A 23,077-nucleotide genomic window follows, 5' to 3' on the forward strand; every position below is an offset into this window, starting at 1 on the left:
CGCTCCAACGTCCCACTGCTGCTGCTGCTGGCACGGTGGGATCCTGGCCTTCATCAGCAACACCAAGGGCTGCTCTCTCCCTCTCCAGTGCTGGATGTGGGTTTCCTTTCTCCCTACGCTTCCTTTCCCATTCTTTTTTTTTTTTTTGGTTTTTTTTTTGGTAATTTTATTTATTAAAAAAAAAAGAAAAAAAGAAATTGTTCCTAAGTAGAAAACATCTGCATTCACAAGTCAGTCTTTTTTGGCTATTGTTTTTCTTCCTCCTCCTTCTCCACCTGTCTTCAAATGACTTCTCACAAGGCAACAGGCACGGGTGGCTTTTCTGCACAGCCCCCCCTCCCTCCCCTGCATGCCCCTTGTGCCCCTGCCTGTCCCCAAGGGCCCCTAGTCCTTGACCAACTTGTAGACGTGGTGTTGGGCGCCGTGCTCACTGGTGGAGACCTCGAAAACAAAGGCAATGCAGAGCAAGGTTTCCTGGGTATCCCTGTTCGTAACAACCTGCAACAGAGCAGAGTGTGTTAGGGGAGTGCTATGCCCGTGGGCAGATGCTGTTACCTGGGGGGAGCTGCGTGGGCTCAGGCACAGCCACTTTGCACCACAAAAAGATTTGCTACCCATGGTTTGTGGGGTCACACAGTCAGTAGCACAGCAAATTTAATTGCACCATCAAGATTTACTACCCAGTTTTGGACACATTGCACAGGCTCAGGAAAAGCCTGAAGTGCACCACCAAAAATTTGTTTGGGGGAGGTTGCATTGGCTCAGGCCCAGCCACTGCATTTGCACCACCAAAAACTGCTACAGATTATTTGGTGAAGTCAAACAGTCAAACTCAGGCACAGCCAATTTAATTGTACCATGAAAATTTTGCTCCCCATTGTCTGGTAGACTTGTCCAGGCTTGGGCACAGCCACTTTGTTTGCACCACCAAGATCTGCTCCCTGGAATTCAGGGACCGTGTGGGCTCAGGTACAGCCAGGTCTGTGTGGGGCCAGCAGGGTCGATGCAACTGTGGGCTCCATGCTCCTGGTGGGACACAGCCCCTGGAAAAGGAGGGGAGGTACCTGCAGGATGGTGAAATTCTCCAGGACACTGTTCATCATGTACTTCTCTGGGAGGTGCTTGAGTTTGTGGATGAAGTTGATCATGTACTCGCACATGGGAGACCGGTGGATGCGGTAGACGAACCGGCCATTCTCCAGCCGTGCATACTCCGTCTGCAGGGGACAGCCAGGGTGAGCAGCTGTCCCATGAGCGGTGGTGGCCAACTGGGACACGGCAATGTCCTCTTCACTCCACCCATAAACACAGTATAGGCACCCATGTGTCCTACACCCAGCCCTGGAACTTTCTCCATCCCAGCTGGACCAACTCCAACCCCTTCCCGATGCAGTAGGGCACAGAACTCACCTCCACCTTCTCCACGACCTGCTTCCCAAAGGAGCACACTTTGGTGGAGACTGTGATGGTCATGTTCTCTGCACTGCTGTACTGGCTGCTGACACCATAGAAGGTCCCTGGCCCATCCTGGATCGTGCTGTTCAGATCCGCCTGGAGAAAAGAGAGGAGGAGAGGGTCCCATGAGGCACCACCACACCCAGCTCTTGATGGGGATGAGGGACAGCAGCTTCCAGAGCTGCCCAGGATGTTCCTACTCTGCCAGTGGAGTGCCCGAGCCGCAATGAGCCTGTGGCTCAAGGATGACCCTCCCCACTCTAACCCTCCCAGCAACATACCCAAAACTTGACGAGAAAGAAGGAGTTCTGGGGCCCACGCTCATAGAGCTCCTTGAGGCCACCTTTCTTCTCAGGAAACTTGTCGTAGATCTGGCGGATGTCCACGGCCTCCAGCAGCGGGTCGCTGTATGAGGGGTTCGTCTGGCCAATGTGCACGAAGAGGTGTTTGCTGTACTGTAGGGAGCGGGATGGGGACAGCAGCAGGGACAGGTCAAGCAAGAACCAGGTGCCACCAGGCATGGGGATGAGTGGGCACGCGGAGGGGACCGTTACCGTTTCAGCATCCCGGGGCACCTCCATGAAGGCAGAGTACTCGAGGAGCCGGAGCTTGGTGGAGGCGATGGTGCGGTCCTGCCAGACCGGCACGGCCGAGGCAGCTGGCGGGAGTGGAGCCAAGGGCTCGTAACCTGGGGCAAGGGGGAGTGACATGGGAACATGGGGCAGCCAGGAACTGGGGTGAGCCCCCCATGCAGTGCTGCTATCCCCACTGCATCCCCCACCCTCCTGTATCACCCAGCACAGGGTGGCTAAAGCATGGGATGTACTGGGTGGAAAGGAACTGGAGGGGACCCAGCTGGGAGCAATATGGTCCTGCTCACTGTGGAGCTTTCTACTGGATTTAAACCCAGGCTTTTTCCCCAGGAGGGATGGGGAGGAGACACAGGTGGGTGGCACCGTGCGTGGGAAGGGACAGAGGGCAAATATGACCTATCAAGGACACTGGATTCCCTCCAAGGGGGTAAGGACATGACTTACTGGCTAGTGATGGAGGCATGGGTGGCTGGATGGGGTAAGCTGGTTGTGCAAACGGTTTAATGCTGGAAAGGAAGAAGCACCATCAAGTTACCAAGCTCAGGATGCCTCAGCCTCTTGCTGAGGTGGGGTACTGCTGATGCCAGGTGTGGAGGGGTCTGTACTTACTCCTGAGAGGGTCCAGGCTGTCCTGGGATAGGCCCACTCCAAAACTGGGAAAACAGCACAGGGAAGAGTCAGCAGCTTCTGACTCTCCCCACTCCCAACATTTCCCTCCTCACCTGCTGCAAACAGCAGGGAGCCCTGCATGGCCACCACGGCTGAGAATGGCTGCTGAACATCCCCCTGCCCCCATGGTATCCCCACCAGCCCAGGGTGTCCCCATGTGGGGGCGTGGGGCTGTCCTCACCCTGGGGGCAGCAGAGAAGACGGCCTGAGGAAGAGGAGGGGGGGGGCTGAGCTTGTTCTGCAGGACACTGGCCGACACAATCTGCGCCGAGGACATGGAAGCCATGCTCTGCAGAGCCTTATCCTTCGAGACCTGGTCCTGAGGGGAAAAGGGGGGACAGGAGGGAAGCAGGGGTTACAGGGGCAGACTGAGCTCCCTCAATCCCAGCGTGCCTGACAGGTTTTGCAAAGCTGGCAGCCAATCCCACAGCCCAGCCAAGGGACCTGTGCAGAGGGATCCCCCCACCCCGTCCCAAACGTTAATTAACATTTGAAGCTTGCCAATATCCTCTGGGCAAAAGCTGATAGATCTGGAAAGTGCCCCCTCCCACTGCTGCTGGTGGCCCTCCCACCTTGGGGATGTGAAGGGTTTTTAGCCCCTGCACTGGAGAGGGCCTAATGCAATGGGGAACAAAAGGAATTTCAGACTCAACTTACCAAGTTCATGGCCTGTTCGCAAAAGAAAGGAAAAAAAAGAAAAGGTTAGAGTGTCATGGGAGCATTTGGGTACTCTGTACACCTCCCCTAATCGGTGCTGGTGTCAGCTGGGGCAGTGTTAATTCTCTTCACAGCACAGGCATGGGGTGGCTGTGAAGTGCTGTGAAGAGAATTAACTCTACTCCGGCTGAAACCAGCACAACTGGGTATCCCCCACCCTGGCTCTACACCACATCCCGATGTGGGGAGTGAACCCTTGACCTGGCCGGTCACCGGGGGATGCTCGTGGTGGCTACTGATGCCCAGGCTTAATCCCACCAGGAATGGGATGCCAAACTCCCCCACCCACTCTTTTAAGAGGTCAATGTGGTGAGCCAGGCCTGTGCCTTTCTTGGCTTTTTAGTATCCTCTACACCCTCCTCAGAGGCCCCCAGTGCCTGCAGCTGGGGCACAGAGAGGAAGAGCTGCTGGGATGTCCTGGGACGTGGTCACCAACTCCTGCACAGGAACTGCAACAAAAGCCCTGAGCACAACCCCCAGTGCTGTGTGCACTGACAGAGGAAACAAATTGTTCTTCCTTTTGCTCCAAAGGTCACAGCACTGCTGGGCAGGAGCTCCAGGGCTCCCAGGTTTTGCCTGGAGCAGGGCTGCTCCACCATTTGCATCGCTAGGACAGGTTCATGCTGGTCCCAGTGCACACCCTCTGCTTTCCCTCTGAACCTTCCCCAGGGATCAATGCTTCATTTATTTTCACCTGGGGCAGGGCAGGAGGGCCGGCATGCAGCCACATGCCAGGAGCACGAACACACACGACTGCAGCTCAAAAACACAGATACTGCTCATGGAAGCGTTTTCATCCCACAGGACAGTGCTGGGTGAAGGCAGGGGGCTGCCTGCACTGATCCTGAGAAGGGATGTTCTGTTTCCTCCGAGAATTGTTCAGAGGGATCACTGCCCTGGTTGCTCTATGCCAGAATCCTGCAGGCAGCATGTCTGGGGATGGAGAGCACTGGGGTCACTGGGGTCACTCCTGCCTCCAACTCCCCCTTGCTCTGCACTGTGCCATGTCGCAAGCAAAGATTTTATCTTTTTTTAAAATTAATTTTAATTTTATTTTGTAAAGGTCTCTGCTGCTGCTGACCCTGCTGCACCTCCTCACTTCCCTGACTGCCCCTCTTGGGGTTGGAGATTGGGTTCAAGACATACAAACCCAAAGGAGCATCCCAAAGTAAGTTTCAGGTGTTCTCTCCTGGCTTCTCCTAGCAGAACAAACCCACCTGGCTGTGAGAGCCCTTCTGGCATCCTGCTCATGGGGCACTGGGGCCCCTGCTAAAGGACTTTGGGGGCCACATCTTGGTGGGCTCCTAGGCAACATGAGCTGGAGTTTGTTAAAGCTTTGAGGATGAAAATGCTCCAGCTCTGACAGTGCCCCTCGCTGCCAACTCTGACAGTGGCCTCCACTGCCAGTGCTGGACAGAGGACACGCAGGACAGAGGGAGCTGGTGATGCTTTTGGGACCTCAAGGTGAGCAGGCTGAAAGATTTTCTGAGCTCCCACTCACACAGCAAGGCAGCAAATCAGCCCTGGAGCTACCCAAGGAGATGCTCCCTGGTGTGACAGTGCAGAGACCTGAGGCAGATGGCAGGAGCTGGCTGTCCTCAGTGGGTGGCTGTGCAGTGGGGACCTCTCTGTCCCTCACCTCACATCACGTGGGTCCAACCCAAGCAGGGCTTGGTCCTTTGGTGATGCCGTGAGTCCTGCCCATGTCCCCCCACCATCCCCCTCCCCACTGACACCACAAAGTTTTGTGGGAACAGTTATGGAAAGGTTAGTTGGGCTTCAGTTAGGAGGAAGGGAAGAAGGAAGGAAGAAAAGAAAAGCCAACCAGAAAAGAGAGAGGAATGATCCATTTTTTTCTCACTTGGCTCCCTTGGCTCCCGGCAGCATGCCCCTGCCCCCAGCAGCATGGCCCCAGCTGGACCTGCTGCCACTCACACCCCTGTGGTGCCCCTGGGCTGTGCTCACACCCTGGTGCACCACAAGCCACTGGGCTGGCAGCCTGCAGGGACTCCTGGGGCTCCTCTGCTTCTGCCCACATGGCACCAGCACCTGTTCTGAGCTGGGTCAGGTCTCAGTTGTGGAGGGGAGTGGGCCTCACTGGCTGCCCTGGGGGGCCCTTCTCCTTGTGGGAGAACCCCTGATGGCCCAAAAGAGGGAGCAGCCCTTGTGCATCACCAGAGGAGGCTTTAAACCCACATCTGCCCATGGCAGAGTCCTTCACTGGATGCAAAGAAGGGATCTGGCACCCACATTCACCCTCCTGGAGGAAAGAGAAGGGCTCTGCTGCCCTTCCTTGCACTTCTCTCTGGGCATCCCACAATGACTGTAAAAGCCATCTGATCCAAGGAGCCAAGTGAGGGGGAAGAAAAAAAACACCAAAAAAAAGAAGAGAGGCAAAACAGGAAAGCAAGCAGCACACCGCAGAGGCAAGTGTGTTAGTCGTCAGCAGGCGGGGGCCAGGCGAGGCAGGGCGTACCTTCAGCTTGGACTGAATCTCACGAGATTTCCGTCGGGCAAGAACCTGCAAGTGGCTAGAGACCTGCAGAGAGAGAGCAGAAGGAGAGGGGGAACAGCAGAGCCGTCAACCAGAGGAAAGGAGGAGGAAGGAGAGGGGCTGCCCATGCTCACAGAGACACCGCCGCGGACACCTGGGCAAGGGCGTCAACGTACCTTGATGCCAACCTGGTACTCCCGCACCTTCTTCCGAGCTAGAACCTGTATGTGGCTGGACACCTAGCGCCCGCCACGCCGTTCAGAAAGGAAAACACAGAGAGCGTGAAGATCCGTTCCCCCTGGAGGGCGGGATGCTGTCCCCGGGGGAGGGAGTGACCAAAAATGGGGGAGCGCTTTGGCTGCTCCTGGAGATGCTCAGGGTCCTGCACCCGCCAAAAGCTGGAGGAAGGAAGTTGTGGGGCACCCCGGTGTTGATGCTGGTTTGAGCCCAACCTGGGCTGGGGTGAAGCTCCTTGGTGTAAAGCTGCTGCAGTTGAGGGGGTTCCCATTTAGCATCTCTTGGGGACAGACAGACAGATCCTGCCAGCCCCTGTGAGCACCAGAAGTTGATGATACAGCCTGGCAGGTTTGGGGTGCCCCAGGTTACTCGGCCTGCAGGTCCAGGAGGGACTGGCACACCCACCCAGGACTCCTTCTGGTTTTACATGTGGGAAAGGTGAGAAAGGTTGGCTTTATTGTGTCGAGGCCCCTGTAAGAGCAAGATCTAAAGAAAAGGGGCTGATATCCAGGTAGTAAAGGCACAGGATCCACAGGCCTTCAGGGCTGATTCTGGCAAGAACCTGCTCCCACCAGTGCCAGGCTGTCCATGAGGAGACACCAGGCTGTCCAGGAGACAATTGCACAGAAGGATCAGTGCCATGGGTGCTCTCTCCCATGCCTTTCCTGAGTTCCTCCAGAGCATTGCATTGTTCCCCCATGTAAGGGGGGCCCAGTTATGACTTTAAGCCAGAAATGAAGTGCTGCTTGGCACTGGTCTGAACACAAGACCCGTGGCCAGACCCTGGTTCCTCTCACCTAAAGTTCTGGAGGAATGACCTCTGCGGTGTCTGGGGACCAGGGTTCCTCTCTTGTGGGAACTTGTGGCACAGAACAGTCCCAGAATAAGTGTCCCAAACCCAACGATCTCCCTGTGGTGGGAGATGCTCCCAAGCATCCAAGGTCATGGGCTCTGCCAGGATGGGTGGCCTGGCTCCTGGCTGGGGGCCACCACGAGGGAAAAGCCACTAGACACATGAAAAAGGGACACGTCCCCTCGAGGGCTGCAGCAGCCCACTCCTCAGACAGGTTTGGTGAAGCAAGGGCTTGCAGGGACTTCTGTGTGCTCCTGCCTGCCCCAGCATCCAACCGGGCAGGGAGGTGAGAGCAAGGCAAGGGCTCTGTGATGCCTCCAGCCCCACCAGGACCAGCACCACAGCTCCACACATCCGGTCCCCGGGTCCCTGGCTGGGATAGTGATGCCTTGCTCTCAGCCCATGGGGTTTGGAGTGCCTTTGCTGTGGCACCTGACACAAGTGGCATAAAGCCTGGCCAGGGGCAGAGACAGGCGCAGTCCCCAGAGCCAGAAGGCACAGCAGAGAGACCTATGCAGGCACACACAGACACACACACACTGCCCAGAGAGACTTTGAGGGCTCCTGCCACCCGCAGGGCTACCCCAACCAGGTGAGGAACCTGGGTGCTGCCTGTCTCCACACCCCAGAGGAAACCCCACGGGTTTTGGGCTCACAGGCGAAGCTCCTCGCAGAAGGGGAACCTGCTGGCAGCAGCAGCGGCTTGAGGAGAGGACAGAGGATGAGCATGCAGCCGGACACCCACTCCCCCTCGGGCTTACCTGGCATGGCCTCCCATCCAGCCCTGAGCCCACCCCAGGAGAAAAAAGCAGAGCAGAGCCTCACCTGCTTCCTTGTCCGTGTCTTCCCCGTTCGCAGCTTGATGTAGCGGGCGATCAGCTCGTTACGACCTGCGGGCAGAGCCTGGGGTCAGCCCCGGCACAGGATGGCCCCCAAACCTCCCCAGACCCCCCAAACTCCCCCTGCCCGGCGAGGGAGGCGCTGCCAGGAGGTGGCGCTGCCGCGACAGTGTCGGGGCGACCTCGGGGACACGAGGGTGGCCATCCCAGGACACCCCCAGCGTTAGCAGCCCCGGGGCTCACAGCGAGGTGACAGCCACCAGGAACCCCCAGCACCATAGAGCCCCTCAAAAGCCGGAGTCCCCCTCCAGAGCCAGCGAACGCACCCCGGGCAGCCGTGCCCGCAGGGGTCCCGGGCTGCACCCCCCCGGCACCTCGTTCACAAGCCGGGCTGGCCTTTCCACCAGTATTTCCTAACGTCCTGGGCTAATTCGAAGCAGAAGTTGCTTTTGCGCCACATTTCAGGGGCCAGCTGTGGCCAATCTACGTTCAAACGTCAGAGCAGCTGGGAGCTTTCTTCTCCCGGCCCCGGCCCCCCCCGGCCCCCGCCGCCGCCCCCCCGCGCACGGAGGCAGCCAGGCACGCCAGATTTATTTTAATGGACCAGATGGTCGCGGTTGGAACTTGTCGAAATGCCCTTGGAGCGGGTTTCGGCTTTAAAAGAATAAAAAAATCTCTTAAAAAAAAAAAAAAAAAAGATAAAATACACCCACCCCCCCTACCCCCCTTCCACTCCGGTTGGCCCCCTCCCAGCCCCACAGCAACTGGGCCCTCCTGGGGGGACACACATGGGGACAGACAGGGCCAGGTGGCACGCAGAGACAGCTGCCCCTTGGGGTGCCCGCGCCAGGCAGGAGCTGGTGGGTGGGTGACAATGGGGGTGCCCCTGGTGGCACCCTGAGGCACAGTTGCCACCCCTCCTGCCTGCTGCCCGTGCTGGCTGCCTCGTTAGCACCTAGCAGGAGCCAGGTCTTAAAGGGTGTCCTTTAAGCCCAGGTGAGATGGCACCTGCAGCAGGCTGCTGGCAGGAGGGACCCTGCTGCTCAGCCCCAGGTTGAGGGAACACCTTCAAAAATCTCCCTTTGCATGCCCTGCTCTTCAATCCCATCCTCTGCCCATCATACCCTGCCCCGTGGGAAAGAAATACGGGGAAAAAATACAGGGAAGAAATGTGAGTGCCTTCCTGGACTGGGTGACCCAGTGCCAGCCCTAGTGCCCAGCATCTCCAGCACCCATCCTGCCTCACACCGTGCCCAAGGCTGCACCCTCACAGCCCTCCCTGTGCTCACGTGCCCTGTCCCTTGTCCCTTTCCCTGTGATTCATCTGGACCTTGCCATTCCCTCCGAGAGGGCACGTCCTCCTCCAAATTACCACATTCCCCAAATTCCTCTCCCCTGACACCACCACGTGAACCAGTTGGACAGGCTGGGTTAAAAATAACCCGTGCAGCAGCCGGAGTGTAGCAAGGCCCAGTGTGCCTGTGCTGGGTCCTGGCTCCCCAGCTCCCACCTTGCTTTGCCACCCCTGCAGTGCTGGCACCAGTGTGGCAGCAGCTGGCATGGCCGTGGGCACCCATGGAACCCCCAAAAACAGGGGTGGTGAAAGAGAGCAGAGGCACTGGCACACCACTATGCTGCATGTTGGCATTGCCTGTGCTGCCAGTGCCCCTGGTACGCTCAGTAATGCCAGCCAGGGGTCCTGGGGGTCGCAGTGGGGAGGTGCTGGGGAAGGTGGGGGGAGATGAAAGGCCAGCAGAGGCTGCTGCCTCTTTAAGCAGCTGCCAGATGTCTCTGAAAGGCTGGAAAAACCGGTTGGGGCGTGCTTGGAAGGGCCAGGCTCCCGGCGGCACTTCAGCTATTCCCAGAGAAATCCAAAAAATGCATACACTTGGGAAGCCCTGTGCTCCCCTGCCTCCCCCTCATCCCGCTCCTCCACCAGCCCTGATGCCGTGGGTTGGGGGCCCTGGCAAATGGGCTGGCACAAGTAGCTGGCATGGGTATGGGGACAGTGGCATAGTGCTTTCCAGAAAGCCTCATCCCTTTTGCCCCTCTCTACTGGCACTGGGGGAGCCTTTGCTGTGACAGCAGCGTCCTGGGCAGGTGTATTTTGGAAGCTGGGACAGAGATGCCAGCCTTGGGCCTGGTGTCACCATGGGGTGCTGGTAATACAGCTGCCTGTTCTTGACTTTGAGGTCATTGGCCCTTAGGGGTGACACCAGGGGATATGCAGGGGAGGAGGAACCAGTCCCTACCCTGGCAGGGATAGGGAGTTTTGGGACACACCAAAAACAAGGCTGACACCTTCAAAATCAACACCCCAGTGGAGCTGACCAGCCCCGCTGCCACCAATGAGGTCACCAAAAACGGAGCTGGGTGCAGGTGGCTCAGGGTGGGTAAGTGACCCTTGCCACAGGGTGCTCTGGCCACCAGGTCCAGTTGGGGAAGGTTTGGGGAATGATACAGAGGCACACGGAGCAGGAGGGCTGGGGCTGCCCTGGCCCCGCAGTCCCGCACCAGGTCCCTGCCCGACGGCTTCACCAAACCAGTTGGTCCGGCAGGGCCGAGAGAGGGAGGGAGAGGGAGGGAGAGCAGAGGGAGGGGACGCAGGTCACTGTCACCTCCCCAGTCCAGCTCCACCATGAATCCGAGCCAGCTGCTTTCAGGGTTGGGGTATGCTCGAGGGCGATGCCCCAGCATGGGTTTGGGGCAGGAGGTTTCAGTTCAGCCACGCTGTCCTGGTGCCTGTACCCGGTGCCTCCATCCTGCCCTAGTCACTCACCGTACATCTTGCCCTCATCTGAGAGGATGATTTTCCTTCGGCCACAGGGTGGGTAGATTGCCAGCGCCTCCTGGAAGCTCTGCTCGATGTCTGGACTCCACACACCCTCGGCATCATTGTCCAGACTCTTGTCCATGCCGTCCTGGCCATCTTCCCGCCCCTCCCCAGGGCTGCCGCTGGCGTTCCAGCTGTTGGACGCTATGGTGCTGGCTGCTCTGGGCTCCGACCCTGAGCCCCCACGGATACACGACAACCTGCTGGGACACAGGGGACACCTGTCAGACCCAGAAACCCTTGCTGGGGCATGGGGTGCCAGGTCTGTTCCTGGCCCTTGCCCTGTTCTCACTCACACCCAGAGCAGCAGCTCATTGTAGGGCATCAGACACACAAAAGGTTTTCCTTGGGGGCAGAGCATGATTTCTATGAGTACCCCCAAATCCAAGTCACAAGTGACCACCCAGGATCCACCCAAATAAAGTTTGGGAAGGAAACTGCCCCCAGCTACTGTATTACCCATACAAGGAACTTGGGCACATGGTGTTTATGGCTGACACCTCGGGACAGGGTGGCAGCAGCCCCACAGCCTGTGAACCCTGACCCTGCCCCAGTACCCACTGCCAAACAGCAGTCTCTTTGGGCAAGCTGGCTCAAAAAACACCCCTAGGCCCGAAAATCCTGGCTCCACCATGCCTGGCAAGGCCAGAGCTGGGATTTGAAGGGACATGCTGAGCAGCTCCAAGCCAGACCCCACTAATGGGAACCAGGTGGCCAGAGCCGTCCAGCAGCCCTTCCCCTGGTACCAGGAGTGGCCCCCTCATCCTGAAGATGCTCAGCTGGGGCCCTGGGCCCTCCCCAGCTGGTGGGTGATGCTGGGGAGCCTTCAATCCTCCTCCTCTTCCTCCTCCTCTTGCTGAGCTCCCAGTGCAGCGTTTCAGTGTTTTGCAATAACATGTTTGGCAGCAGCTGCCAGCGGTGGGAATGGAGAGGTGTCTCCTGCGCCGCCACGCTTCCCGGATGGGCTGGGAGTGTACAAAGGTCTCCGGCACAGACATCTCCTTTTAAAGGAACTGCTGAGCCTGCTGGCTCAAGTGTGCTGCGAGGCCTTGCTGCCTTTTTTTTTTTTTTTTTTCCTTTTATAAAAAAAGAAACTTAGCCCCCCCATCCTTTTCTCCCTCATCGTGATGTGATGTCAGCCCCTCCAGTCCCGCCGCCCATCCCTGCCTGCGTCCCCCCCGCTGCTGCTCCCCCTCTTGCTGAGCACTGTGGCCAAATAAGGAGAACTGGATTGTAGGATCAAGCCAGCCGGCCAAGGGAGGGATGGCGGCACCCTGGCTGTGCCTGCAGCTGGGGGCTCCTTGGGGCAGCCCCTGGCAGGGTTGCAGGGTCCAAACCCAGCAGGGTATTGAGGATGGGAGGGCAGGGGAACAGCGGGACAGGCACTGCACAGGACAGAGAGGGTGGCACATGGGGACAGGCCCAGTGGGACTCTCGCTCCCCGCTGCAGGCGCATCAGGGCTCTGTCTCAGTGGAACGCCTACACTGGGGTGCAACTGCCTTGGTGCTGAACCCTGCTTGCTTCACAGCAGCCCAAGACTCCCTGGCAGACCAGGACCCCCAGACATAGGGGAACCTCAGACTCCTCAGCTTCTGCAGCAGCCCAAGACCCTGTAGCCCCCAAAGGCCTCAATGGTCTCAGATCCCACACCAGCCCCATGGCAGCCCCAGACCCCTCAGCACTGTGACAGCTCAGGAGCCCCCAGTCCCACGATACCTCAGGGGTATCAGGAGGTACCAGGAACCCTGCAGCCTTGTGCCAGCCCAGGACCCAGCAGCACCACAGGGCCGCCATCAGCTCACCCTAACAGGGGAAAGCCCCAAGAGCTGGTGCCAGACTTTGCAGGGACTCAACAGACCCCCTGCCTGCCCCAACTGATGAGTGTTTTGGGGGCCAAGGGAAAAGCTATAGGGCTGAGAGGTAAACTGCGGGGCTGGCTGCACCACTGCAGGCAGCGTGCCCAGTGCCCTGGGTCACCGTTCCAGGCACTGCCTGCACAGGCAGGGTGACAGCTGACCCCACAGCCTGCCTGTGACACACGTGTCACCCTCCTTGGAGGTCCCCAGCCCCCTCCCACCCCACTCCCCCTCTAGCAGGGAAATCCCAGCCCAGCCTTTTCAGGGAAGCTGGGAGAGGAGGGAGGGTGATGCTGGGGCCCCGGCCAAGGTGCGAGGAAGCAGCTCCTCCTCCTTCTCCTCCTCCACCGAACCTGCTTTTGGCCAGGCAAGACATTGGATTTCCTGGAGGGAGGGTGCATGCACCGCGCTGACGCAAGGCACGGCCGAGTGCCGCTCCACCCTGCCCTTACAAAACACCAACAACAGCAGCAATTAGGGAACCGGCACGGCTGGACTGCCTGCGGAGACCGTGGCCAGACCTGCTCAGGGCAGGGAAGGGGACCGGACCCGCCAGAAAATGTCACCGGCTTCTGCCTCCCAGCTGCTCCCCAGGGATCAGGGCAGGAAGACCACCCCTGCCACAGCACAGGCACCTCTGCAGGGTTTGGTGATCCCAGGACCACTGACCCACATCCCCAGGGGATGCTTGCCTGCTCTGAGGATGCTCAGCATGAGCGGGGATAGCCACTGACACCCACGCCAGGAGGGCGTCCCCACTTCCAGCTCACTCGCCCCTCACACCCTGAATCTCTGGGGGCCACGCACTCTAACCCACAGCTTTAGAGGGTGACAGAGGGGGCTGCACCCTTGTGAGGTCCCCCAGCGGGTGCGATGCCCGCAGCAGACAGGGGAGGATGCCTCCAGGGCAGCCCTTATCTCCCTGCGAGGTCAAGGCTACCCAGGAGATCGGGGCGGTGTTCCCACGGCTCCCAGAGCCCAGCACCACGTGTGGGGGACGTGAGGAAACCTGGGGCTGCAGGCAGCTGTTGGGAGAGCTGCTTGGGGCTGGCACCCTGAGAAAGCCACGGGAAACCTCCTTAAACCCTGCGAAAGCGAAGAGGGAAGGGCACCTGAGAGAAGGGTGTTTTGTGGCATGTGAGGGAAGGAAATATTTTGGAAGCAGTGTCTGCAGTCAGAGAAGCGCCGTGGGCACACTGCGAGTGTCAAAAGGCAGGAGCAAGATGCTGCTGTATCCTGCACAACCAGCTGCGATAGGGATCGGGTCAGGGACATGCAGGGTGGCACAGGGGAGAACACCTGGGGCTGGGAGCACAGGGACATTGTGACATGGGCAGAGGTGCCTGTCACCCCCTCAGTGCCCCCATGCACCTAGTCTTCATTCTTGACATCATATTCCTCTTCCCCAGCACAGTCAGCCCCAAAAGCATCATCCCATCTGGTGCACCATGGGGCACAGCCCCAGCAGCCCTTGCAGTGCCCCAAACCCTTGTGTCCTGTCCAAACTGGGACAGGGATGCTGGCTGTTGTCTCAGCATCTCCTCAAACCACCTGGATTGGAGGGCATGGCCACCAGCACTTGCTTCACAAGGGGGATTGCAGCACACCACATCCCCATCTGGCACTATCCAGAGGGACAAGGTGTGGGGCAGAGCAGTCCCAAGGACCCCTTCTTACCTGGGCTTCCCCCAGCCCGTGGCGGGGGACACTGGGACAAAAAAACTGCAAAGATGCTGGGGACACTGCGGCGGCAAAGAACCCTGCACAGACAGGGAGGGGGTTCCAGCTGGCTCCATCCCACCTTCCCATGCAGGGGGCCCAGGACAATCCACCCTTCTCCCTCCCCCCTGCACTCAGACCCCACGGCAAAGGGATAAAAGTTCATGACAAGCCTGGGCAGGATCAGCACAGAGCAGCTCAGCCTCGCAGCAGCTCAGTGCCGCCTGCACCAGCCCTGTGGGGGAACGTGAGGCTGCTATCACCCCCTCCCTGTCACCGTGACTGATGGCACCTACACTCCAGGGTGAGTGGGACACGAGTCCTCAGCTGCCAGGGACTGCTCTGTGAGACCTCAAAGCTGAGGCTCTAGGGCACCCAGCATGTCCTACCACATTGAGGCTCAGGGAGAGCACAGCTGGGGCTGATACTGGCAGTGATTTGGAGGCAAGGCAGCAGCTTTCGCTAAAGTGCCCCTCATTCAGGCAGGGGAGGGCTGGCTGGGGGCCGTGTCCCTGCTCCTGCTCCTCCCCACCTGGTGACACAGCTGGGAGGAATGCTGCCGACACAGTCACACGGCCACCAGCTCTGCAGAGCCCCTCGAAGGAAACCCAAAAGCTGTGGAGCTCCTGGGGGACACCAGCAAGACCAGAACACACCAAAGATGTTGCCGTGTCCACTGCAGTGCATAGAGCAGGATGCTCTTGGCTCTGCCAAGGATGACCCTGCAGCTCTTCACAGGAGCTCCGCATCCCTGGCACCTTGCCCAGGGACCCTTTGAGAACACCGTGCCCCATTCCCACAGGGAAACACCATCCTGGCTGGCACACGGCTGTCCCAGGGACAGCCAGAGCTCACTGAGGCAGGTGGCAGCAGCCAAGCAAGATGCAGAGTGGCAGGAGGGCAGTGAAAGGAGGTTTGTTTACATCGTGCTCCTCTTCCAAACAGCTCAGGCTTTGCTGAGGGATTCCCTGGCTCCTGGAGGGAAGGGTGGCTACCCTGCTCTCTCCCACCCAAGTTTGCACCTCTTGCCTGGCCACGTCCTCTCCGGAAGTTCCCCTGGCACAGTCTGGGGACACAGATGGTGGCAGAGCCCCCAGTGCACCAGGCCAGCTCCCTGTGAGACAGCCCAACTAATTTCCTCCCCTCTATCACTTCCTGTCCCTTCCGGCTTGGCGGGCAGCTCAGGAAGCAATCGGAGTGAGGAAACCGCAGGAAGCCACGTGGCAGCATCCCACCAGGGTCTGAAGAACTACCAGGGCTGCCCCAGGCTCCCCATACCCCCTAGCTCCAGCTGGACCCCAACAGCCCAAGGGTCCCCTACCTCCCAGCAAAGCCCTGAGCCTCCAGCTGGCAGGGATGTGGCTGGTCCTCAGCCACGCGAGGCTGAGGGATGCTCAGAGCCCTCATCCCAGGGGGCTGTGGATGAACAAAGAGAAAATGTGAGCAATTTGCTCCCAGAATATTTGGGGCAGAGAGGAGGAAGGGGATGAGGCAAACCCAGGGCACAGCTCCCTCCTAATGGCAGAATCACAGGCATCCAAACCAACTCCTCCATCCCTTCCTCTACTCCAGTCCTGCCAGAGTGGCAAAGCTGGGTTTTGGCTTCTGGAGGACCTGAGCTGGTTTTGCTCAAGTCTTCAGGCTCAGGACCCGAGGGCAGAGGACAGACGGACACTGTAACCCGGCGTGCCTCCCTGGCCCAATTACGCTGCCCTGCCCAGCCAGGACGGGGCGTTTCACCCAGCAGCGCATAAATAGAAAGCTTTTAGAGCATTAATTGCTCTCTGTGTTATGAAACGAGCTGGATGGAAACAACAGGGTTGGAGTTGCCTGCTGGGGATGGGCCACCCCCATACCTGTCCCGTGACACCCCCAGTGCTGCTGGCCCATGGCACAGCCAATGATGGACACAGCACCCACTGGGGACCGCTGAATTTGCCAAAATATATCCATCCCAGGATGTCTTCTCCTCAACATCCCCTATAGATTAGCTCAGAGTGGCCAACAAGTCCCAAGTCCTCCTGGCTTGTCCCAAGGGGAAGCCAAGGGTCTCCGGTGTCAGGGCAGCCTGGGTCAGGCAGTTTTGTGCCAGCAGTGGGACAGAGTCCTACCATTGGGGCCAGCCAGGCATCCCACCAGCCCTCTGTCCTGCTCCTAGGAGGAGAAATGATCCCACAGAAGAGCTCCAGGTGCCGCTGACCCCATTTTTTATAACATTGCAGCAGGGCCAGGGAAAGCATCTCCCGGGGGACCATACCAGGCAAGGAGGAAGAGGAGGAGGAAGGCTGCAATGAATTTCACACCTGCCCCCAGCCGCCTCCGCCCCCGTGAAACCTAAGCCTGCCCAGGCAGCAGCTGTACCCACTGCCCGCACCGTGGCACCCGCTGGAGCCCGGGGTTAGCGCTGACTGCTGCACTCACAGCTCCCAGCCAGAGAAGCCCCGTGGGATGGGGGTGTGAGAACTGACTGGGGGCATCGGCTCTCGGGACACTGAGCAGAGATGCTGTCAGGCATTACCACCCCAGCCACGGAGACGTTTCTGGCTGCCAGAGTCTGGCACAGAATGTGACGCAGCACTGTCACCTGGCCACTGTCACCTCTGTGAGGGGGGCACGCTTCCCTGCCCTCCTGCAAAGAGCTCAGGCGCGAAGCAGTGCCCAGCTGAGGTCCTGCAGGAGCTGCGATAGCAGGTACAGGCTGCCCTGCACAAACCTCATTAGATTTCTTCCCAGAAAGGGATATTTTGATTTAACACCATTTTACTGCCACCACCCCAGACAGTCCCAGTGAGCAAATCCTTGTACGTGCCAGGAGTGTGCTGGGATCCCGTGGCAGCTCATTGCCTTCTCTCAGCATCTCTCGCCACTGCCCGAGCCGAGAGCTGGAGACGGGCACAGCAACTCCAGCTCCCGCAGATTGAAAAATTGCTCTGGAATCTTTGGGGAGGAAAATTGCTAAAAATACACGAAGGCAGTATTCTTGGTAAAAGAAGGAGCTCCAGCAAGGAGCCCAAGAGCACCAGAGAGCCCAGCACAGTGTGTTAGACCCCTGCCCAGCATACTGATGTCCAAACACCACAGCTGGACCCCGACAACTCTGCAGTGCCACCCAGGCAAGGCTGCGAGGGGACACGGCAGCCACCCCATTCAAGAGCTGGAGCCCAAACTCAAGCCATAGCTGGGCATAGGTGCTGGCAAACACGAAAAGCAGAACCCTGCCCAACCCATCCGCCAAGTGTGCGGGCACAAAGCTGGGCAGGGAAAAGCAGGGTCTTGGACCAGACCTTCTCTCTGAAGTGCCCAGATCTTCCTGCTAATAAAAACCCGACGTTCGGTTGGGTCGGGAGTTCGCATGCCTGCGTGCGGGTGTGCTTCTTCCTAAACCCGAATTGCCTAAGCCGGCGGGGGGGAGACAGGACTGGCTGCCTCTGGGGGAAGGGCGGGCGGCGAGGAGCTGGCATGGGAACGGCAGCCCATCCTCCACGCACCAGCGTCTGTAAACTTTGAACATCTTCCGGAGAGAAGTTAGTGGCTATTGTGAACAGCTGGATCTAATTTTACGAGGAGCGAGGAGGAGACAGTTGTGGGGAAATAATAAGGCTTGGCGCTCACAGGCGAGGATCCCCGAGCCCGGCCAGCCTTCCTGCCTCCACCGCACTCCGCCAGGGGAGCGCTGGCGAGACGGTCACGGCGAAACTGAGACACGGAGCAGCGCGGGTCTCACCCGCCTCCTAGATAATGCCAACCGGGAATCCGGGGCTTTGCCCCGTACGTTTCCCCGGACCCACCGCCCCTCCAGCAACCGGGGCATCCGCGGGGGCACGGCTCTTCCTCAGAGCACAAAAGCGGACTGCCAGCCCCACGGCAGCATCTCCAGAGCCGGGGTCACCCGGTGCTCACTCTCGGGGCGAGTGCGACACCTCCCTCCAGCCGGCTGCTTCCCATGAGGCTCTGCCAACCTCCTAAAATTAGCCGCAGCCCCGCTGTCCCCTCCCCGGCCACCCCCCGCAGCCCGGGGAGCTGTGCCAGCACACGCTCCGGGTCCGTCCCGATCCCCCGGCAGCAAAGGGGGAAGAGGATCAAGCAGCCTCCTCCATCACTCACACCTCGCCGGGCAGCGCTTCCCGGCGCAGCGCAGCCCGGCAGCCACCTCGGTGCCTGTGGCTTGCAGGAAAGTGCCCGAGGGCGAGCTCTGGGTCGGCTTTAGAGAGCAGAGACCCAGCACGGCCTGTGACACACCCAGTGCCCCGCTGGAGGTGGCAGTGGGCACGCTGTGTTTCGGTGCTGCTGTTGTCTCATGGCGGCATAATGGGGGACGCTGGGGGCACGGGAACATCGCATCTGTTTGGGACAGGATGGGGGGACGGGTTCCATCGGGATTTGTGCTGCCAGGATGTGACAGCTTTGCGCGATCAGTATTTCCCCAAATCCTTTGCCCAAAGGTACAGCTGTACCAGCCTAGAGCCCTGTGTGAATGCTGTCACCACAAGGCCACCATCTGCCAAGCCCAAGAATGAGACCATGAGGTTCATGGCCTGTCACCTCCAAAGGGCTCAGCCACATGTGCTCATCAGGAAACCCTGCCACAACCTGCACGGGGAGCCCAAAGTGGCACCAGCACCGCCATGACCCCCTGCTCCTACCACCCTGGTCAGGAGAGCGGCTGACTGGCACCACGAGGAGGTTTTCCCAGGGCCCCTCGTTCCCATTTCACAGGCAAGGAAAACTGAAGCAGCGGGAGCTGCAGCAGCGTGTCCAGACCCGCAGCAGGATCCGGATGTGCATTATCGCGCAGGGGGGCCGCGTGCCCGCTGCAGGCTGGTGCGGGGCATGGCCCCATCAGCTCACCCCATCATTACCTTCCCTCCCTCCCTCTCTCCCTCCCTCCCTCCCTCCCAAAAAACATTTCATAAGTCGCCACGTGATGGTGGCAATAGCAAACGCCCCTGCGCTTCAGGTGTCTGCCCCAACCACAACACACAGGTGCCTGGGCTCGGCCACCGCGGCTCCAGGCCTGGCCCCCACCCCAAATAACACCTTGGACAAACAGCTGAGAAGGTCAGGGCATGGCCTGGCTGCTCAGCAAATCCCCCGTGGATGGAAACTCCCAAAATCAAGGGTGGTTGTTTATATCCCATCCACCAATGGCATTTAAGGTGATGTAAACACTGCTGCTGTCCCACCAGCCCCTTGCCACAGCCATCAAGGATTTAATGAGACAGGGAAGCTCCTAGAGATGGGACATATTTTGGAAAGCATCCGTCCAGTTCAGTGATGGATGGAGAGATTCCAACCTCACGAAGAGCCTTGGGATGGCTCTTGTCACACAAATCCCAACAGCACCCCTGGTTAGGGCTTTGCTGCCCCTTCTCCTCTCCTGCCCTCCATTTTCCACTCCCACAGACAGAAGAAGAGGTACTAACACATTTTCCCCACACTAACAACCCAAAATTGCCTATTTATGCCCTTTCTGGCTGCTGCATGCTTGCACCCAGTCTCACCACCGAGCTCACCTGCCACCAGCCTCGTGCTCTCTGTGTGTTTGATGGCAGCTGAGCGGTTACTTGCTTTTTAATACATTAATTATAGCTGATTACCGCTGCCACCCCCACCTCCTCAGTGCCATGACCTGCTCACTCACCGCCGGGAAAAGGCTCCTTCCTTCGGCACAATGCCAGGGCCACCGGGACTCGCCTCCCAACCCACTTGGTGGTGGCAAGATGGGGATTAAATGGCGATTAAAAGGAGATGCTGTTTCTGATATCATGATAAACAGCCACTGAATGTTATGGATGCAAGTCCCTTTTATTAATGGAGCTGGAGGATTCTGCTTTGCAGGAGAGGGATTTTAGATGTGGGATGACTGCTGGAGGGTTACACTGTCCAAAATGCCCCGGTTGAAACATCCCCCTACTCTGAGCTGCACCCCAATGTTGCAGTCACCTCGGGCAGGACGAGGCTCCTTGTAATACCTGGGTGCCATTTATAGGAGGCTGGGAAAACCCACTACTTTCAAAGGGTTGTTCCTGTCAGAAAAGCCAGTGTGGTGCCAGCCACATGCCCACGGTGCGGAGGTAGCTGGGTGCTCGAGGTCCCTGGGGATGGCAATGTCCCCCTGTGTCACCTGGCTCTGAGGAGGAGCTGCTCACCCCACAGCCATCTGCAGCCTCTTCCCATGACAGGGTGACCCTGTAACACCCAAACAGGGCCAAATCCAGCCCCTTCTCCCCGTGAGACAGTCATGCTCATCCTCTCTGGCGGGAAAGTGCTGGGGCACTGCCACAGTGACCATCACCTGCCCGGTCACCAGGGTCCCAGCCCCTCTACCCATTTCTCTCCTGGCTTCATCACCAACCTTGGCAAAGCCCTCATCCCTCGCCTGCTTTGGGGACCCTCTTCTTCCCATTTCCTTGGGGGAAACGATCCCCAAGGAGTGTGGGCTGTGAGGCCACAGAGGCCTCAGCACCACTGGGTGCATGGGGGGCGCATCAGCCTGGCAAACCCCAATTCTCCACTCAGCATCATGAGCGCTCCAACACTGGGGGGAGGTTGACAGCCTGGCTGGCAGGGCCCCCCAGGGTGGCCGGGCACTGCCAATGCCCTGACTCACGACACGCACGTACCCGCGCGGGGTAAAGCGATAGGAGGGGAGAGAGGATGCCGGAGCCCAAAATACCCCAGCGTGCCTGACACAGGAGATTATCGCTTCACTGATGGGACCATCGCCCAGCCCGGCTTGTCCCGGCTCCCTGCAAAGCACCAAAACCCCCAAAACCTCTGCCTTCACCTTTCCCCCTGTCACCCTTGCCAACCACCCAAGAGTAGTGAGCGGCTGCAGGGTGCCCTCACCAACAGGGCCACTGGTATAATTTCCAACTGGTTTCTCCCCAAATTGGGTTTTTCCTCAGTCAGCTAAAGCCAAATGCGTTGTGTAGGGCCTGAGCGGTTTCAGGGGATTGGAGGTGGGTGGCTTTGCGAGGGCTTGGCTGTATTTTCCTTCCAAGGGGGTTAAGGGGAAAAAAACAACACCAAACCCAAGGAGGGTGTAAAAATAAAATAATAATAATAATAATAAAGATGACACACTGCTGAAAATTATCCATCTAATTGCCGCCTTGTTAGCAAAGCACCCCTATGACGAGGCACAAAGTGTTTAGCATACACTCAGTGCACGGTCATCCCCTACATGCATGTGACACACATGTAGCGTGACACGCGGGTGACCCCGCACCTCACCCGGGACCCTCCCGCGCCACTTCGCCGGGGGGCTCCGGCCGGGGCGGGCAATACCAGCCCGTAACGTCCGGCTCCCGCCCCGAACGCTCCCGACGTGCGGGCACAAGGCCCCTTTGTCACCCCGGGGATGCGTCGCGGGGGGACTCGGGGGGTCCGCTGCGGGGGCAGCACAGCCCCGACGGGGCGGGAGCCCGGGGACCCGACGCGGGGGAGTGAAAACGGCCCGGTTGTGCCCCCCCCACCCCCACCACGCACACACCCCATCGCGGGGCGTCGGGGGGATCCCCGGGGGAAGGCACCGAGCTGCCGGCTGGGGGACGACCGGGGCGGGTGCGACCCCGCCGCCCTCCGCCATCCGCCGGGGCTCGGTGCAGGCGGAGGGCAGCGGGCCGGGAGGAAGGAGGGGCTGGAGGAGGAGGAGGAGGAGGCGGAGGAAGGGGGGTTGGGAGTCTCTTCCCGGCGAGCGCTTACCTGCTCCGTGCTCCGGAGGGGCTGGGCCGGCCGCGGGTGCCGGGAGCGGGGCCGGGGCCGGGGCCGGGGCCGGGGCCGGGCCGGGCCGGGGCGGGCAGCAGGAATGCGGGCAGCGCGGCGGGCTCCCGGGTCCGCGCACGGAGCCAGGCGCAGGGACGGGAAAGTTTATGCGAGGGAGGAGCAGAAAGTTGGGAGTCAATCAGGAGGCGGCGGGGCCGGGCTGGGCCTCCTCCTCCTCCCCTAACCTCCTTCTCCACCTCCTCCTCCTCCTCCTCTTTTTCCCGGCCCTTCCTCTCGCCCGACTCTCCCGACCTCCCCGTCGGGGCAGCGGGCAGTGGGGACGCGGGACTTCCTTTCCACAGGGAGGTTTTGTTTTTTTTGGGGAAGGGCAGCCCTGGAGTTCGGCTCGGCCCGGCCCCAGTTATGGGAGCGGCCTCTATGAGCCTTCTTCACCTTCCTCCTCTTCCCCCTTCCCCCTCCGGCATTCCAGGGATGCAGCCTGGGATGTGGCCTTGGGCCAGGGCACGAAGGTGCTGCTGTCTCGTCTTGTCCTGTCCCGTCCTCAGTCAGCCAGGGTCACCCGTGCACACCTTCATCCCTTTCTGCACATCTTCATCACCCTCTGTGCTCACCTTCATCCCACTCTTCATTCCTGCCCTGCTTCACTCACTATCATCCCTGTGCTCACCTCCATCCCCTTCTGCGCATTTACATTGTCCTCTGCACACTGCCCTACCACACATCTTCATCCTCCTGTCAGTTCCCATCCTGACATCTGCATCCCCCTCCAAACACCTTCATCCCTCTCCTCATCCTCATCCTCACACACACATACACACACAGTGACCATGCTGCCCAGGATGGGGATTTCAGCTCATGCTGTTGGGATTTCTTTAGGGAATTCAGCCAGGATCCAGGCCATGGTCACTTCCTCGGGGTGAGCTGATGGGTGGTAACGTGTTAAGCCACAGCAAAGCAGATCACATACGAGTCCCTAGCTACAACCCAGCCTGACCATCAGGAACTGCAGCCCCGAAAGGGGCAAAACCCTCAGTCCCCAAGGCCACTGGGCCAGCACACACCACAGGCCTGTGCCACAGTACC

At 59.3% G+C, this 23,077-nt stretch overlaps 1 protein-coding gene across 4 annotated transcripts; it reads right to left on the bottom strand.

Annotated features, from left to right (window-relative positions):
- Positions 1–130: 130 nt before the first annotated feature.
- TEAD3 (TEA domain transcription factor 3) lies at positions 131–22,118 on the bottom strand. 4 transcript variants are annotated; one of them, XM_058855642.1, is made up of 14 exons: positions 21,974–22,118; positions 10,637–10,893; positions 7,844–7,908; positions 6,105–6,167; positions 5,911–5,973; positions 3,375–3,386; positions 2,899–3,036; positions 2,658–2,701; positions 2,493–2,554; positions 2,010–2,143; positions 1,737–1,910; positions 1,411–1,551; positions 1,065–1,217; positions 131–498 (listed from the first exon to the last, which is right to left on the bottom strand). In XM_058855642.1, exons 2-14 carry the CDS (start codon positions 10,770–10,772, stop codon positions 385–387), a joined length of 1,299 nt encoding a protein of 432 aa, XP_058711625.1. In that variant the 5' UTR covers positions 10,773–10,893; positions 21,974–22,118; the 3' UTR covers positions 131–384. The 4 variants fall into 4 exon arrangements, with proteins under 4 accessions (XP_058711625.1, XP_058711623.1, XP_058711627.1 ...); XM_058855640.1 differs by having other exon boundaries at positions 10,637–10,890; positions 21,974–22,096; XM_058855644.1 differs by lacking the exon at positions 6,105–6,167.
- Between the last annotated feature and the right edge of the window lie 959 nt (positions 22,119–23,077).

The sequence above is a fragment of the Poecile atricapillus genome, chromosome 23, assembly GCF_030490865.1.
Source record: "Poecile atricapillus isolate bPoeAtr1 chromosome 23, bPoeAtr1.hap1, whole genome shotgun sequence".
Classification (NCBI taxonomy): Eukaryota; Metazoa; Chordata; class Aves; order Passeriformes; family Paridae; genus Poecile; species Poecile atricapillus.

Bases quoted from the DNA above. Each gene is read 5' to 3' on its own strand.
- TEAD3 (XM_058855642.1), bottom strand. From the start codon at position 10,772: ATGGACAAGAGTCTGGACAATGATGCCGAGGGTGTGTGGAGTCCAGAC. The intron at 7,909-10,636 runs GTGAGTGACTAG...CTCTGCCCGCAG, and splicing joins AGATGAGGGCAAGATGTACG to GTCGTAACGAGCTGATCGCC. The intron at 1,552-1,736 runs GTATGTTGCTGG...TCTTTTCTCCAG, and splicing joins TCTTTCTCGTCAAGTTTTGG to GCGGATCTGAACAGCACGAT.